Source organism: Heptranchias perlo, chromosome 9 (assembly GCF_035084215.1).
Source record: "Heptranchias perlo isolate sHepPer1 chromosome 9, sHepPer1.hap1, whole genome shotgun sequence".
Taxonomy (NCBI): Eukaryota; Metazoa; Chordata; class Chondrichthyes; order Hexanchiformes; family Hexanchidae; genus Heptranchias; species Heptranchias perlo.
The window spans coordinates 21,792,530-21,811,176 of NC_090333.1; the positions used below are offsets into that span (position 1 = coordinate 21,792,530).

Genomic DNA, 18,647 nt, shown 5'->3' on the forward strand with positions numbered 1-18,647 from the left:
TATCTATCTCAGATTTAAATTTAGCAATTGAGCTAGTATCAATTGCCATTTGTGGAAGAGAGTTCCAAACTTCTACCACCCTTTGTGTGCAGAAATGTTTTCCAATCTCGCTCCTGAAAGGTCTGGCTCTAATTTTTAGACTGTGTCCCCTACTCCAAAAATCCCCAACCAGCGGAAATAGTTTCTCTCTATCCACCCTATCCGTTCCCCTTAATATCTTATAAACTTCGATCAGATCACCCCTTACCCTTCAAAACTCCAGAGAATACAACCCCAATTTGTGTAATCTCTCCTCGTAACTTAACCCTTGAAGTCCGGGTATCATTCTAGTAAACCTACGCTGCACTCCCTCCAAAGCCAATATGTCCTTCCGAAGGTGCGGTGCCCAGAACTGCTCACAGTACTCCAGGTGCGGTCTAACCAGGGTTTTGTATAGCTGCAGCATAACTTCTGCCCCATTGTACTCCAGTCCTCTAGATATAAAGGCCAGCATTCCATTAGCCTTATTGATTATTTTCTGCACCTGTTCTTGACACTTCAATGAACTATGTACCTGAACCCTTAGGTCCCTTTGGACATCCACTGTTTTTAACTTTTTACCATTTAGACTAGGTTCATGAATAAAAAATAGTCTCTTTGGCATGTTTACCTCAGGGCTTTTGATGCCATGGAACCGTGCCCAATAAGGGTTGGCACCTTCGAGAAAGGAGGAGAGGAACTAAAACATTTTTTTATAAAGCAGAATGCATTTAGAAGTCAGTTTGGACCAAAGCAGTATTTGTTGACAAACCATTATTATAAAATATTAAACATGCTATTCAACTACAGGGTCAAATATATGGCCGTCGTCTTGATGTTGTGTATATCCGTGATCACAAATAATATTTGAAGTCAGTTGTTTAATCGTACATCAGTTTGATTGATTCTAAAACAAATTATAACTAATCCTAAAATTGCAGAATTAATTTTAAAAACTATGGGCCCGATATTAGGAGGGCAGCGGGTTCGCAGAGGGGGGTCGACTGGGTGCGGGGGTAACGTGCCCAGTGAAATCGGGGTGCTCTGCACGGAATCGCAGGCTAATTGCAGCCACTTGCCTGTGCTTCCAGGTTTCGCGCTGGAAAGCTGCGCAGCGGGCAGACTGCGCATGCGCAGCATAGACTGTCAGCTGGAGGAGCCCTATTTAAAGGGGCAGTCCTCCACTGACTGATGCTGCAGAAAATAGGAAAAATTACAGCATGGAGCAGCCCAGGGGGAAGGCTGCTCCCAGGTTTAATGATGCCTCACTCCAGGTATATTGAGATGGGGTGAGGAGGAGGGGGAGGACAGAGATCTTCCCCCCCGGTGGGCGGGAGGAAGCGGCCTGCCTCTGCCACCAAGAAGGCCTGGCTCGAGGTGGCAGAGGAGGTCACCTGCACCACCAACATATTGCCTGCATACAGTGCAGGAGGCGCTTCAATGACCTAAGTAGGTCAGCCGAAGTGAGTACACTTACTCATTCCCCTACACTCCATCTGCCACATCACCGCCCCCACCCCACATCTCCTTCTACACTGCTAACACTACTCTATCACATCACTCCTCACACCCTCAAAGCTCATCCTCATCTGACCTGCACTTACTCACCTCGCCAGTATTCATCCCACCACTACCACTCAACTCAATCCTCATACAATCTCATGGCTCTATCTCATACTCACCCTCTCATGCATCTCTTTCACGGTCAGCCTCACTCAACCTGCCACTACCTGTGCTGCAGCCACAGGGCATGCATCACATATGTGCAGTAGGAAATGTAAGGCAAACGTGTCGTAAGCATGAAGGGGATGCACAAGGGTGTTTGAGGGATTGTCATGGTTTTTACCTATATTTAATTGCTGATCAACTCACATAACATATTATATTGTCACCACTACTGCCACGTCTTTGCAAATCTTGTCTGGTTTGTGCAATAATGCCCTTTCCTGAGGATCACTATGAAGACCCACAACTGATGCCACCCATTGTGTCACTCAGAGTGGGTGTAGGTGTATTTGCAGGGCTATTTTGTACAGACGACTGAGAGACGTCGGCGATGTCCCCGGTGGCACCCTGGAAGGATGCGGAGGAGAAGTTGTTGAGGGCAGTGGTGACTTTGACAGCGACAGGTAAGAAGATGGTGCTTGGGCCAGCCAGGAGCAGCTCGGCATGAAGGAGGCTGCAGATGTCCACGACTACATGTCGAGTGACTCTGAGCCTCCGTGTGCACTGCTCCTCAGAGAGGTCCAGGAAGCTAAGCCTCGGTCTGTAGATCCTGTGGCGAGGGTAGTGCCTTCTGCGACGCATCTCTCTCTGTGGTTGCCCTCCCTCCTGCTGTGCAGGTGGATGTGTCACAGCACTGTGTTGTGGGGCTCCACGTGTCAGAGGTGGACGGCTTGGCCGGCGAGGCTGGTGATGCTGTTCGTCCTCCGAGGAGGTCATGGCTGCAGCTACGCCGGCCCCCATCCAGAAGATGTACATTTGAGGGGGTCCGCAAGGTAGGTAAATGTGTCTGGACACCGAGGTAAGTGTGCATGTTGGTGAATTTTATTGTTAGGAGGAGGGTGGTGGAGGCCAATCTTTGTACAAAGTGACAGAGTGGCCTCCTGCAATGAGTGAGGGTCTCCCCCCGCTACCTGTCAAATGGACCTTTGCAGCTGCCACAGGCTGATGGCTGCAACACGTCCATTTGAACTGGGAGTGTTTCCCCCAGTACGGGAAACAGTCCCAGTTGACTTGAAAATCCCACCCCTCCTAAAGTATCAGGTCAATCAGGTCTGTAAGCGACCTGAAGTACCTCGTTAATTACTTCAAGTGGCACCCCGCCGGCTTTAATTGCCGGCGGGAGTCCCACACGTGCGGGCTGCGCGCGCATGTCAGCGCGTCACTGGGGAACCCGGAAGTGGGTGGGTTGGAGCCGGACTCCGGACCCGCCTCGGGAATCCCTGATTTTCACAACCCCCCCGCCATGAACACACCCACTCGGGGGTGCGAAAATCGAGCCCTATATCTCTGATATTCCTTTTTCTAAACCCACATCATTTTTTACTAAGCAATTCATTAAGTGAATGAAAATCTTTAAATATAACTTGCTCCAACAAATACTGCAACCTAGTTTACATTCTATTAATTAAACCTGGGTTTTTAAAAATACAGTATGAGGGAGAATTTTAACTCCTGGGCCGTCGGCCAGAGTAACACACGGGAGGTGCAGCGAGAAGCCTGCTCTATTTTAATGGCTGGGTCCCATTTAAATGCCAATGAGCTGTACACCTGCAACAGGTGTCCAGAGGCAGCCCACTGGGTCCTGGCCGGCACTCAGGTTAAATCAGTGGGAGATTAGGAGGGTTTCACGAACATGCGGGTGGGGGGAGTTCAGGGCAGCAGCAGCCCAAACTTTCTTTGTGGGGACCAGAGAATACTCCTGCTCCTCCTAGTCCCACAAATACAAGTTTCACGCTTGCATGTAAAGGCCTCCGATTCTTACCCACCAGGTTTTACTGAGTGGCCTGTCTGCAACAGAAGCTGTGCCCAGTAGGCCAGTAAAATAGCTTTGGGTTTCTATGTCCATCATAAGTACATCAGGTATTTAGTGATGTTAAAATGGCCGTGGGGCGGTGAAAGAGTGATAAGCGTACTGCTTGGATTTTAACTCCTGTTCTGCCCAGTTTCCATTGGGCAGACGGGGTTAAAATTCCCCCTATAGAATCATACAATGGTGGAAATTTGCGGCACAGAAGGAGGCCATTTGGCCCATCGTGTCTGTGCCAGCCAAGAAAGAGCTATCCAGTCTAATCCCACTTTCCAGCTCTTGGTCTGCAGACTTGTAGGTTATGGCACCTCAAGTGCACATCAAGTACCCTTTAAATGCAATGAGGGTTTCTGCCTCTACCACACTTTCAGGCAGTGAGTTCCAGACCTTCACCACCCACTGGGAGAAAAAAATTCTCCTCAACTCCCCTCTGATCCTTCTACCAATTACTTTAATTCTATGCTCCCTGGTTATTGACCACCCCGCTAAGGGAAATAGATACTTCCTATCCAGTCTCACTAGGCCCTTCATAATTTTATACACCTCAATTAAATCTCCCCTCAGCCTCCTCTGTTCCAAAAAAAACAATCCCAGCCTATCGAATCTTTCTGCATAACTAAAATTCTTCAGTCCTGGCAACATCCTCGTAAATCTCCTCTTCACCCTCTCTAGTGCAATCACATCTTTCCTGTAATGTGGTGACCAGAATTGTATGCAGTACTCTAGCTGTGACCTAACCAGTATTTTATACAGTTCCAGCATAACCTCCCTGCTCTTATAGTTTATGCCTCTTCTTATAAAGGAAATTATCCCGTATGCCTTCTCAACCGCCTTACCTACCTGTCCTATCTTCAGGGATCTGTGGACATGCGCTCCAAGGTCCCTCTACACTTCTCAGTATTCTACCATTTATTGTGTATTCCCTTGCCTTGTTTGCCCTCCCCAAATGAATTACCTCACACTTCTCTGGATTGAATTCCATTTACCACTTTTCTGCCCACCTGACCAGTCCATTGATATCTTCCTGCAGTCTACAGCTTTCCTCCTCACTATCAACCGCACGGCCAATTTTTGTATCATCTGCAAGCTTCTTAATCATGCCCGCTACATTTAAGTCTAAATCATTGATGCATACCACAAAAAGCAAGGGACCTAGTACTGAACCCTGCGGAACCCCACTGGAAACAGCCTTCAAGTCTCAAAAACACCTGTCGTCTACTATCCTTTGCTTCCTGCCACTGAGCCAATTTTGGATCTAACTTGCCGCTTTCCCTTGGATCCCATGGGCTTTTACTTTTTTGACCAGTCTGCCACGTGGGACCTTGTCAAAAGCCTTGATAAAATCCATGTAGACTACATCAAACACGCTACCCTCATCGACCCTCCTTGTTACCGCCTCAAAAAATTCAATCAACTTAGTCAGACATGACCTTCCCTTAATAAATCCATGCTGACTGTCCTTGATTAATCTGTGCCTTTCTAAATGACGATTAATACGTCCCTCAGAATTTTTTCCAATAATATGCCCACCACAAGATTAGGCTGACTGGCCTGTAATTACCCGGTCTATCCCTTTCTCCCTTTTTAAACAACGATACAACATTAACAATCCTCCAGTCCTCTGGCACCATGCCTATAGCCAGACGGGCTTGGAAAATGATGGTCAGAGCCTCCGCTATTTTCTCATTTGCTTCTCTTAACAGCCTGGGATACATTTCATCCAGGCCTGGTGATTTATCTACTTTCAAAAATGCTAAACCCCTGAATACTTCTTCTCTCACTATGTTTATCCCATCCAATATTTCACATTTCTCCTCCTTAACTACTATGTCTACATCGTCTCCCTCTTTCATGAAGACAGATGCAAAGTATTCATTAAGAACCATACCAACTTCTTCCACCTCCACACACAGGTTACCTTTTTGGTCTCTAATAGGCCCTACTCTTTCCTTAGTTACCCTCTTGCTCTTTATGTATTTATAAAACATCCTTGGGTTTTCCTTGATTTTACTTGCCAATATTTTTCATGCCCCCTCTTTACTTCCCTAATTTCCTTTTAAATTTCACCCCTGCACTTTCTATACTCCTCTAGGCTTTCTGCAATATTGAGCTCTCGGTATCTGACGTAAGTTTCCCTTTTTTGCCTTATCCTATCCTGTATGCTCCTTGACTTCCAGGGGATCTAGATTTGGGAGTCCCACCCTTTTTCTTTGTGGGAACATATTTGCTCTATAGTCACAGTTTGCTTTAACGCAAATGAATATCTTTCTTCATGTAGCTGGGACACAATTTTTTGCACATTTGAAAACTCAGGATGAAGAAGAGTTACTTGCATGGATTTACTGGGGATCCAGTTCACTGCAGCCACGTTTCTAGCCTTGTGCCCAGGTTTTGCTCTCAATGGGTGCTGACAGGCAACTCAATAGGCATTACAAGGTTATCACACGGGCTAAATCCAGCTGCATGCTTCATTGTAGTCTCCATTATTGGCAACAACCATCAAATTAAAATTGAACAATATCTTTCTTGTGTTTAGGGCACACAATTGCCACTGACAGTAAACAATGGTTGGAAAATCTGCCCCAGTGGTAATTGCTTATCAGTTTCCAATTTTTGAAACCTCTTTATTACGCTCCTTCCCAGATCACATTTGAATATGCAGCTGTAATGCTGCTTAGATAAGGTCAGAACTCCAATCATGTGAGTGGTGGTGCTATGGCCAACCTCTGGACGCCAGATAGCCTTACAGTCACTGATGTTGAAATGACCAGGAACAGATAGGTATAGGAACATCAGAATTTTTAGGAACAGGAAAAGACCATTTGGTCCAACAATCCATCACATTTTCATGGTCAGTACTACCTACCTGCCTTTTTACAACATCCCTCGGTCTCTTCTCTCTCCAAAAATGTACCCAATTGTCTCTTCAACCCATTGAAACTGTCCTGTCCACAATTGTATCACTGCCTGACTTCCCTTCTTACTCCTAAGCTCCTACGGGCCGATTTTATGAATGCACATTGTCCATGAGGAGCTTTACCCACCAGAAGCACATATTGGAAAATGATCGGAAGCGTGCCTTTGATTTTCCAACAGGCATTCTTGGCAGGTGAGGCTGCCTACTGGAAATGTGATTTTGTAAAATTGGCCCTCTAATTTATCCTGTGTCCTTGGTATGCGAACCCTTCACCATAGTGAATAATTGGTCAGGATCAATTTTGTAATTTCCTTTCATGGAGGAAGATTTCCTCTCTACTTGTGTAGCCAAATCATAAACAGGCACAGACGAAATCTTCCCTCATATTTCAGTTACGTCATCTCAAGTCACCTCTCTTCCAAAGAAAACAAGCCCAACCTCCATAACCCTTCCTCATAACTTAAATTCCTGTACCCTGGAATGATCTTTGTTGCTGTCCTTATATGTTCTCAAAAAGAATAATATCCTTTCTATTATTAGGTGACCAGAACTGAACATTGAACTACATGTGGGGTCCCACTAGACACTCAATAGTGATAATACACCCTTTTATTTTATTTTACTTTCTTACTGCAGGTTAGATCTCCTCCCTGATCCACAAGATGTAGTACACTGTGAATTTATCTAATGGCATGGATAAAATGTTGTGGATCTTAATATTGTAACAAATATAATAGTCAAACCCATTTAAATAACTGATAAAAGAATAAAATGTTTAAGAGAATAAAATCTCCATCCAGAAATCCCTTTTCTATCTTCCCAATGATAGCTGTCCCTGTGAAATGAATAAAATGTTTGTGAATTGCAAAAGTCTGGATTTATTCATTTAAGTGTTTTACTGACTTGCTAAAGCTGATTAGTTCTTTTTACTAGCTCTTTCTACAAATGTTTTGGTCCAGGTATATAAAACACCTAGTAATCAATTCAGTAATGGTTTTAGAGTCTTATTCCCCTCATCGGGTGCCAGGGCTCATGCACTTTTGGCAATCAATGTGACAAGTGCTTTTGTTTAGTTGTGAAAATAGCCTCATCAGATGTTAATGCTCATGCTTCGTGATGCTTAGAAAATGATTAAGTGTTAAATACTGTGCAGTATTGTTAGCTGTGATTAATCTGTTTTTAAAGGTCCTGTTTTGAAGATTTGTTGTGCTGCACTGTCATGTGTATACAGTAATGAAGCAAATGAGAAATACATTTTTAGTTATCCATTACAACTGTGTGACCATTTTTACAGTACTGTAATTGTAATCCAGTTTGCATTCCATTGCTAGCTTCTTGCCAAACTTAATACACAGTTAAAACGGATAAAATAGGACGGTTAAGTGAATAACATTACTTGACAAAATCATTATTCTTTTAATCATTTTGCACAGTATTTCAAAATGTTAAGAGTTGGAAAAGTGCTTAAACTGACTCTAGTAAAAGTTTGGCTCAACACGATAGTTCCAATTTTAACATTACCCGCCTGGTGAGAGCAGGGCAGGGTCAGGTTGGATGCTCGATTTACACGCCACCCGATTTTCATCTCCATTGAAGTTGATGGAGTGTAAATGGGGCAGGGTTGGGCCTAATGCCGTGTTATTGTCAAAAGAGTTAGGTTAAAATAGGGGCTTATGTTTCACTGAGGTGCCGTTATGGAGACTGTGTCACATGTGGAAGGTGGATAAGTTAAGTGTTGTACATTTAATTAATGAGATGACTATACAGTCATATTGCTGTTTCTGATATTTTACACCGCACATACTGAAGTGGGCATCATTTCTAGTGTCTTGAGATAAGCTGAGAACATGAATGAATACAAAGTTAAGCTGTATCCGGCCACATGCAAGATTTTATGGCTGAAAGTGTATTAGGCTAATAGTGTAGCAAGCATATCTAGTTATATTTTCAACCATATGTAGCAAAGTAGAGCCTGTTGAGACAGGCCTGAGAATACGCAATGACAACGCTCAGTAGAATATAGAATGCATGACTGGCATCTGCCAACTCTGCAAAATGAGTGACTCACTACCCTTACGTTTTAAATAAACTAATTTTACAAATGGATTTGAGATACACCCAAACACAGATATGTGAACTCAAAAGCAGCGGTGTGATGGAGACCTGGCCTGCACGAGAGAAGATGTCGGTTACACATTCTGCTAGCTGTGGCAATGAGTTAGTGCTAGCAGTCTTAATGCCAGTATGTAGAATTTGTTCATCAATTTATTGGTAAACTTGGCAGCAAGAGGAAAAATCTATGCTTTGGTTCTTCCTGCTGAATCACATGTATCAAGAGACAGCTGTGACTATATTAGCAAAACTATCAAGAACCACCATCACTGCATGCACATCTGTGTAAATATACAAACCAAAACAGATAACAAAGTTTTTTTTAAAAGTTCAAATAAAAACCAACTTTACCAGTACTAACTTTTAACATTTTAAATATAGCTTACAACATCAAATACTGATCATAGTATGATGAAATGATACGGTAAAAACTTAATGAAACTCCACAATTGTTAGCACCCAGTTAGCTTCATCCATGTATTAGAAAATGTATGAGGAATATTGCAGTGTCCAAGTAAATGGTGCCATTTAATAAATTAGCAGGGACAGTGTTAATAATGAGTGTATACGGTAACAATAAATGATGCTATGTTATTCAGTGAGGAAGGCTGTTCATTTTCAATATATTACACCTTGTATTATTGGGAAATTAAATAGATAGGCAGAAGCCTTATATTTCAATTCTAATTTCACAGGACAAGAGGAAAATACAAGAGAAAATCATAAGACAAAGATTCCAAGTGGACGAGGAGAAGCTGAAGCTTAAGCATTTAAAGGTACAGTACCGTAGGAGCCTTCTGTTGGTGTCAATCAAAGAAGTGGTAAATGTGTGAAGTACCAATTGCAGGGTTTCACTCAAAGAAACATTGCAGCTAAATTACTTTATAATAAAATTATATCAGGTAAATTAACTTTGAACTGCCTGTTTTGTGGAGATTGTGGTTGAATTCCCATTTATATTGTTGTCATTGCAACTAACTTGTTACTCAACTCACATCAACATTAGGTAAATCTGAAATGCAAAATCAATGCAGCCGAAATAATGGGCATGATTTTAATAAGGTGGTGGGATGGCAGCGGGGGAGTCAATGGGTGCGCGGCAATCACGAATAATAAAAACTTACCGTTCCCCACGCAATCGCAACTTAATTGGTGGCCATTAATTCTTGTTTCCGGGTTTGCTGTCCGAAAGCTGCGCAACGGGCGGACTGCACATCCACATGACAGGCTGTCAGCTGCAGTGTCTGGTTTTAAAGGGCCATTGCTCCAATGGATTTTGCTGAAGCAAGGAGACACAATGGAGCAGTAGAGGGGTAAGGCTGCTCCAAGATTCAGCGACGCCTCACTTGAGGCGCTGCTGGCCGGGGTGAGGAGGAGGAGGGAACTATTTTATCCAGCCGACAGGAGGAAGCGCCCCACCTCTGTCACCAAGAAGGCCTGGCAGAGGAGCTCACCAACGGGAGCAACATATCCCGCACTTGGGTCCAGTGCGGAAGTGTTTCAATGACCTAACTAGGTCAGCAAAAGTGAGTACACTTACTGATTCTCCTGCATTCCGTGGTGCACATCACCCACCCCGCCCCCAACTCATCCTGCACTGCCAACACTACTCCATCACATCACTCCTCACACCCACTTAAGGCTCATCCTCGACTTACTTTCACTTCCTGAGCACTTCCTCACCTCCCCATTTGTGACCCCACTACTACCACTCACCCCAGTTCTGATCCAATGTGATGTCTCTCCCTCTGATGCACTTCTTTCACGGTCAGCCTCACCCAAAGCAATGCATTCATCAGTTGACCACTTCACCATCACTCACTTACACATCTGTACTTTCTCCCCTTCTAGGAGAAGAGAGCGCAAAATGCAGGTGAGAGGGCCAGGACTGGAGGGGGACCACAACAAATAGTGGTCCTTAAAGAGGTGGACGAGGAGGCCCTGGAGATCAGCCGTACCCTCGAGTGCCTGTCCGTTGGGGACGCCGAGACTGGCACCCCACAAACATCTGACAGCTTTAACATTCATCACACACAACATGAATTGAGGTTAACAATGATTGGCATGTTGAACACCTCAGTATGCTCATCGCAACATGACACATCTGTAATGATGCTTAATATTTTTTTTATTCGTTCATGCGATGTGGGCGTCGCTGGCGAGGCCGGCATTTATTGCCCATCCCAAATTGCCCTTGAGAAGGTGGTGGTGAGCCGCCTTCTTGAACCGCTGCAGTCCGTGTGGTGAAGGTTCTCCCACAGTGCTGTCAGGAAGGGAGTTCCAGGATTTTGACCCAGCGACGATGAAGGAACGGCGATATATTTCCAAGTCGGGATGGTGTGTGACTTGGAGGGGAACGTGCAGGTGGTGTTGTTCCCATGTGCCTGCTGCTCTTGGCCTTCTAGGTGGTAGAGGTCGTGGGTTTGGGAGGTGCTGTCGAAGAAGCCTTGGCGAGTTGCTGCAGTGCATCCTATGGATGGTACACACTGCAGCCACTGTGCGCCGGTGGTGAAGGGAGTGAATGTTTAGGGTGGTGGATAGTGTGCCAATCAAGCGGGCTGCTTTGTCCTGGATGGTGTCGAGCTTCTTAAGTGTTGTTGGAGCTGCACTCATCCAGGCAAGTGGAGAGTATTCCATCACTCTCCTGACTTGTGCCTTGTAGATGGTGGAAAGGCTTTGGGGAGTCAGGAGGTGAGTCACTCACCGCAGAACATCCAGCCTCTGACCTGCTCTTGTAGCCACAGTATTTATATGGCTGGTCGAGTTAAGTTTCTGGTCAATGGTGACCCTCAGGATGTTGATGGTGGGTGGTTCGGCGATGGTAATGCCGTTGAATGTCAAGGGGAGGTGGTTAGACTCTCTCTTGTTGGAGATGGTCATTGCCTGGCACTTGTCTGGCGCGAATGTTACTTGCCACTTATCAGCCCAAGCCTGGATGTTATCCCGGTCTTGCTGCAAGCGGGCACGGATTGCTTCATTATTTGAGGGGTTGCGAATGGAACTGAACACTGTGCAATCATCGTCGAACATCCCCATTTCTGACCTTATGATGGAGGGAAGATCATTGATGAAGCAGCTGAAGATGGTTGGGCCTAGGATACTGCCCTGAGGAACTCTTGCAGCAATGTCCTGGGGCTGAGATGATTGGCCTCCAACAACCACTACCATCTTCCTTTGTGCTAGGTATGACTCCAGCCACTGGAGAGTTTTCTCCCTGATTCCCATTGACTTCAATTTTACCAGGGCTCCTTGGTGCCACACTCGGTCAAATGCTGCCTTGATGTCAAGGGCAGTCACTCTCACCTCACCTCTGGAATTCAGCTCTTTTGTCCATGTTTGGACCAAGGCTGTAATGAGGTCTGAAGCTGAGTGGTCCTGGCAGAACCCAAACTGAGCATCGGTGAGCAGGTTGTTGGTGAGTAAGTTCCGCTTGATAGCACTGTCGACGACACCTTCCATCAATTTGCTGATGATTGCCTTCTGTTATCTTACAGGCCCTTCAACGATCGCAGTGACGGGAGAGGGCGATTCCTCAGAGGAGCTCTCTGCTTCTGAGGGCACACGTCACATCTTAGTGAGCCATCCACCAGCGCAGATACTCACACCTCGGTGGGTCCTAGTGGTCAGTTAGTTGGGTTGGCACCTGATGAGTCACCACGCACAAGTGAGCATGAGCAGACACTGGAGGCAGGGGCAGCTGTGGAGAGTCCGTGTCGGTGGCTGCACTCCTCTCCAGGCTCTGCTTAGCTGGATGGAAATGCTGAACCCTGTGGGCCATCCTTTAAAAGGACAGCGATTGAGGGACAGCAGCGCATTTCCGAGGTACTGGAACAGGTGCCACGCACACTCTCCACAATAACGCAGAGGATGGAGGAGTCCACTCCTGCATTAGTGGCACAGGTATGTGAGGGAATATCTGAGATAGTGTCACAGGAATGTGAGGAACTGTCTGAGATAATGTCGCACGTAACTGCGAAAATGTCTGCGATGGAGAGAAGGTTAGCCTCCATTGAGCTTCAAGCACGGCTCACAAATGAGTCCATTCAGACCCTGACAATGGCCGTTCGGACTCATGGTGAACAACATTCTGCCGCCTTAAACAGGCAGACAGAAACTTTACAACTGGCCTTCCAAGGCATCATGCATGTACTCCAAACTGTTCTCCTGCAGGGTGGTAGGAGTAATGTGGGCTTAGCCCAGGAAAGAGATGATGGCGAAAGGGGACATGGAAGTGGGGATGCCACTCAAAGCGCTCCCACATCTCACTTGTTGACCCCCCCCCCCCAAACCAGTACCCGCAATGCTGCCTGCTCTCCAGGTGGTCGACTCTGCCCCTGCACAGGTGCAGGTGGAGCAGTCTTTGGCGGGGCCCTCACAGGTTCCAAAACCCAGGGGGGCGTAGGCCGAAAGCATCTAGGCAGTCCGGGCATGGATATGAGCAACTTGCCACTATCTCTGAGGCAGCCACAGGGGATGAACCATGTAGAAGTAAGAGGAAGAGAAAGGCTAAGGATTTGTGGCCAGAGGGTATGCACAAGGATGTCATAGAGTCATAGAGTCATAGAGTCATACAGCACGGATAGAGGCCCTTCGGCCCATCGTGTCCGCGCCGGCCATCAGCCCTGTCTACTCTAATCCCATATTCCAGCATTTGGTCCGTAGCCTTGTATGCTATGGCATTTCAAGTGCTCATCCAAATGCTTCTTGAATGTTGTGAGGGTTCCTGCCTCCACAACCCTTTCAGGCAGTGAGTTCCAGACTCCAACCACCCTCTGGGTGAAAAAGTTCTTTCTCAAATCCCCTCTAAACCTCCCGCCTTTTACCTTGAATCTATGTCCCCTTGTTATAGAACCCTCAACGAAGGGAAAAAGCTCCTTAGTATCCATCCTATCTGTGCCCCTCATAATTTTGTACACCTCAATCATGTCCCCCCTCAGCCTCCTCTGCTCCAAGGAAAACAAACCCAATCTTCCCAGTCTCTCTTCATAGCTGAAGCGCTCCAGCCCTGGTAACATCCTGGTGAATCTCCTCTGCACCCTCTCCAAAGCGATCACATCCTTCCTGTAGTGTGGCGACCAGAACTGCACACAGTACTCCAGCTGTGGCCTAACCAGTGTTTTATACAGCTCCATCATAACCTCCTTGCTCTTATATTCTATGCCTCGGCTAATAAAGGCAAGTATCCCATATGCCTTCTTTACCACCTTATCTACCTGTTCCGCCGCCTTCAGGGATCTGTGAACTTGCACACCAAGATCCCTCTGACCCTCTGTCTTGCCTAGGGTCCTCCCATTCATTGTGTATTCCCTTGCCTTGTTAGTCCCTCCAAAGTGCATCACCTCGCACTTTTCCGGGTTAAATTCCATTTGCCACTGTTCCGCCCATCTGACCGACCCATCTATATCGTCCTGCAGACTGAGGCTATCCTCCTCGCTATTTACCACCCTACCAATTTTTGTATCATCAGCGAACTTACTGATCATACCTTTTACATTCATATCCAAGTCATTAATGTAGACGACAAACAGCAAGGGACCCAGCACCGATCCCTGTGGTACCCCACTGGCCACAGGCTTCCAGTCACAAAAACAACCTTCGACCATCACCCTCTGCCTTCTGCCACTAAGCCAGTTTTGTATCCAAAGTGCCAAGGCACCCTGGATTCCATGGGCTCGTACCTTCTTGACCAGTCTCCTGTGCGGGACTTTATCGAAGGCCTTACTGAAATCCATGTATACCACATCCACTGCGTTACCCTCATCCACACGCCTAGTCACCCCCTCAAAAAATTCAATCAAATTAGTCAGACATTATCTTCCCTTGACAAAGCCATGTTGACTATCCCTGATTAATCCTTGCTTCTCCAAGTGGAGACTAATTTTGTCCTTCAGAATTTTTTCCAATAATTTTCCTACCACTGATGTTAGGCTCACTGGCCTGTAGTTCCCCGGTTTTTCCCTACTCCCCTTCTTGAATAATGGTATTACATTAGCGGTTCTCCAGTCCTCTGGCACATCCCCTGTGGCCAGAGAGGTTCTGAATATATGTGTCAGAGCCCCCGCAATCTCCTCCTTTGCCTCACACAGTAGCCTGGGATACATTTCGTCCGGGCCTGGGGATTTATCCATTTTTAGGCCTGCTAAAACCGCCAATACCTCCTCCCGCTCGATGTTAATATGTTCGAGTATATCACAGTCCCCCTGCCGTATTTCTATGTCTACATCGTCCTTCTCCATAGTGAAAACAGATGCAAAAAATTCATTTAGAACCCCTCCTACATCTGCCGGCTCCACACACAGATTGCCATTTTTGTCCCTAATGGGCCCTATTTTTTCCCTAGTCATCCTCTTACCCTTAATATACTTATAAAACATCTTAGGATTTTCCTTTATTTTGCTCGCCAGTGTTATTTCATGGCCCCTCCTTGATCTCCTAATTTCTTTTTTAAGTATCCCCCTGCACCTTTTGTACTCCTCTAGGGCTTCCTCCGTCTTTAGCCTTTTGTATCTGCCAAAAGCCCTCCTTTTTTTCCTAATCCATTCTCGTATATCCCCTGACATCCAAGGTTCCCTGGAGTTCTTGGAACCACCCTTGACCTTTACGGGAACATGTTGCCATTGTATGGTCTCAATCTCCCTTCTGAAAGACTCCCATTGCTCCGATGCGGATTTTCCTACAAGCAGCTGATCCCAGTCCATTTTGGCCAGATCCTGCCTTATCCTATTAAAATCGGCCTTCCCCCAATTTAGAACCTTTATTTCGGGCCCCTCCCTGTCCTTTTCCATGACCACCTTAAATCTCACCAAATTATGGTCACTGTCACCAAAGTGCTCACCTACTAGCACTTCTTCCACTTGGCCGGCCTGACAGACTATCATGTTTTTTGTTTATATTTGGTTTTTGTTAAAGTCACATTAATTGTTATCGTTCTCACCACTACTGCCACGTCCTGCCCATTCTTGACTGCCTTTTGTGATAGCGCCCTTTCATGTGCTTCATCATGAAAGGTGAGACTTGATGCCACCCAGTGGGTGACTTTACAGTGGGTGTATGTGTAGTTGCAGGTCTGTTTTGTGCAAGGGAGTGGGGGTGGGGGGCGGTGTTGGCGCTGCTCTTTCCAGGTGGTGCAAGGACTGGACTATTCTCACTTTGTGATCTTATGCATCGTTGACATCTGAGTGGCTCCCTGGCCTCATGACCTCCTCCTTCTCCTGGTACTTCTGCTGCTGCTTCTCCTCAATGTTCATTGCAGATGTGGATGCTGGATGAGGCCATGTTGTTCAGCACACAACACACTTTTATCCCCCTTTTCAAACAAGGATTTAAATGTCCAATTGGCTGCTGGCTGAAACCCAAATACTTTCCAATGCCGTGTTTCACACAGCAGGGGAAACACATAGAGGCAGCGTTAAAATCGCTTGCCTTCATTGCTAATTGGATTTATGGACATTTCAAGTACCTTAAATACTTGATTTACTGCTTTAAATATCGTCTTCAGGGTTCGGGAATGGCACGCGGACTCACGGTTGTGCGTGTTTTTTGGTGAGTTGGAGCCGGGATTCCTGCGCGCTCCAAAAAATCCCGACTTTCTTCCTCCCCCGCCCCCAACGCACCCACACTTTCGTTTTAAAATCGTGGCCATCATGTCTGTAAGACTTTCAGATCTGCAGTGAAACAGCATGTTGTTGGTGTTCTGACATGCTGTGCCACAGACTGCACAGCACTTTGTCAATCTTATATTTAGTAAAAATTGAGGCTGAAATAAGATGTTGTACTTCCTATGCCATTATATAAAAATGACGTGAAGGGGTGGAGCAGTACAAAGCTTGTACTTTGCACAGGAAATCGGCCTTGAAACCTTTTATAAAAGCATATAGAATGTCTACACTATTGTTCCATATTTGTGGAAATGGCAAAGCACAGATTCAGAAAGCAATAAATATTGGTAGTTTTTTTTCAGGCACAATTTTTCTTTTCACCCATCAATCAGTGCTCTTGCTCACCAACAAAAGAGGCATTTTCTGTACAAAACACATTTTCTTGTCCTTCGTTCTTTCAGATAAGTTGAAAACATGCAACATTTAATTTCAGCTTCTGAAATGTATCTACCTGGAGGCCTACGATTCAAAAGGACTGATTTTAACTTTCGACGGTTGTAGAAAACAGGCAGTAGTGGATCAGCTGCCCATTATAAAATGTTGGTGCACATCTAACAGTCTTCTTTTAAATGCTTGGCCCTGGAAGTCCTCATCTGCACCCTCTTTAGCAGTGCTAGGACGCAAGCTCACCCTCTAGAAAGGTGTGTCCTGTGTCATCCTCTCCCCCTGCCCTCGCTTCTGCTCACCTGTGCACAGTATATCACCCAGTGTAGACCCCTGAAACTCACTGTCTAATGTATGTGGAGTGCTGTTTTCTGAGATTGTGCTTGCAAGGATCAGAGTGAGTCATGGCGCTACTTCAGGAGGCCATGCTGCCAGGTTTATGGTGTCAGACTCCTGGAACTCGTGTGCTCTGCTACCTCTGTCCACTGTTGCTGAGCTGTCTGGTGGGGCACTCTGTGGCCATCTGTGGGGAACAATGCCTCCTTCCTCCTGGTCACCTACTGCCACCACATGGCACTGTCTGAGAAATGGGTGGGGGAGGCCTCAAGCAGCAGACATTTTGCCAACAGCAGCAGCTCTGTCATTCACTATTGACTAAAGACACCTCCCCTTTAAGAGATGCAATCTGCCTTTAAATCACGAGAGCCCCTCAGGTTTCCCACCATCCCCCATAAGCTGCCAATTACAAGTGTGAATAGCACTGATAGCTCGTCCTCATTATTGAAATAAGGCACGCACTTCAAAATGACATTTGCTTCAAATGAGCAGATTTAGGCAGGCATACTGGATGCCTACCCACTTACAAATCGCCCCCAGGACTTATTTTCATTCAAAATTATTTTTTTAAACTTACAAAGATTTTTTATTCTCTAACTTTTTTCCAATATATTTTAGTGAATTTTTGTGTTCTTCTAGGAAGTTATGCTGGGGAATGGAAAGCTCCTTCACTATTTTGCACTCAGTATCAGGAACAACAACAACAACTTGCATTTATATAGCGCCTTTAACATAGTAAAACCTCACAAGGCACTTCACAGGAGCGTAATCAGACAAAAACTGAGACTGAGCCAAAGAAGGAGATATCAGGACAGGTGACCAAAAGCTTGGTCAAAGAGGTAAGATTTGAGGAGCGTCTTAAGGGAGGAGGGACAGGTGCAGAGGTGGAGAGGTTTAGGGAGGGGAATTCCAGATCTTAGGGCCTAGACGGCTGAAGGCACAGCCACCAATGGTAGGGCAAAGGAAGAGGGGGATGCACAAGAGGCCAGGGTTGGAAGAACGCAGAGTTCTCAGAAGGTTGGAGGAGGTAACACAGATAGGGAGGAGTGAGGCCATGGAGGGATTTCAACATGAGGATGAGAACTTTAAAATTGTGGTGTTGCTGGTCTGAGAGCCAATGTAGGTCAGCGAGCACGGGGGTGATGGGTGCGAATTTGGATACTGGCAACCAAATTTTGGATGAGCTTAGGTTTATGGAAAGTGGAAGATGGGAGGCGGGCCAGGAGAGCAATGGGATAGTCAAGACTGGAGGTAACAAAAGCATGAATGAGGGTTCCAGCAACAGATGGGCTGAGACGGGGCAGATACGGGCAATATTACAGAGGTGGAAGTAGGCAAGGGAGGATGTGGGGTCGGAAGCTCAACTCGGGGTCAAATAGGACGCCCTCCAAGGTGTTGTACAGACATGGTAAGATACAGAGTGAAGTTCTTTCTATAGTGTCCCAACAGTGGGGGTAATATTCAACTTTGTTGCCTGAGCGGTAAACTGGTGGAGCAGATCACCCACCTGTTGTAGGTGAAAATTGGGCGGTTCTACATCAGGCAGGCAATCAGCTCTGCTACTTTACTTCCCAGGTGACAAAGGTAAAAATTACCCCCAATGTGCTTAACCCCAACCTCAAAAGAGAATCCTCTAGTGCACAAATGAAGCATTTCCATTTCCTACTCCAGCCAATTAGTAATGAATTGT

General features: G+C 45.9%; 1 protein-coding gene across 7 annotated transcripts in view; it reads left to right on the top strand.

Moving 5' to 3' along the window:
• Positions 1-18,647, top strand: part of palmdb (palmdelphin b) — a 123,568-nt gene that overhangs the window by 54,565 nt on the left and 50,356 nt on the right. For all 7 annotated transcript variants that reach the window (XM_067989989.1, XM_067989986.1, XM_067989990.1 and 4 more), the window contains one exon: positions 9,275-9,355. In XM_067989989.1, the coding sequence (XP_067846090.1) occupies positions 9,275-9,355 (81 nt within the window). The remainder of the gene's footprint in view (positions 1-9,274; positions 9,356-18,647) is intronic.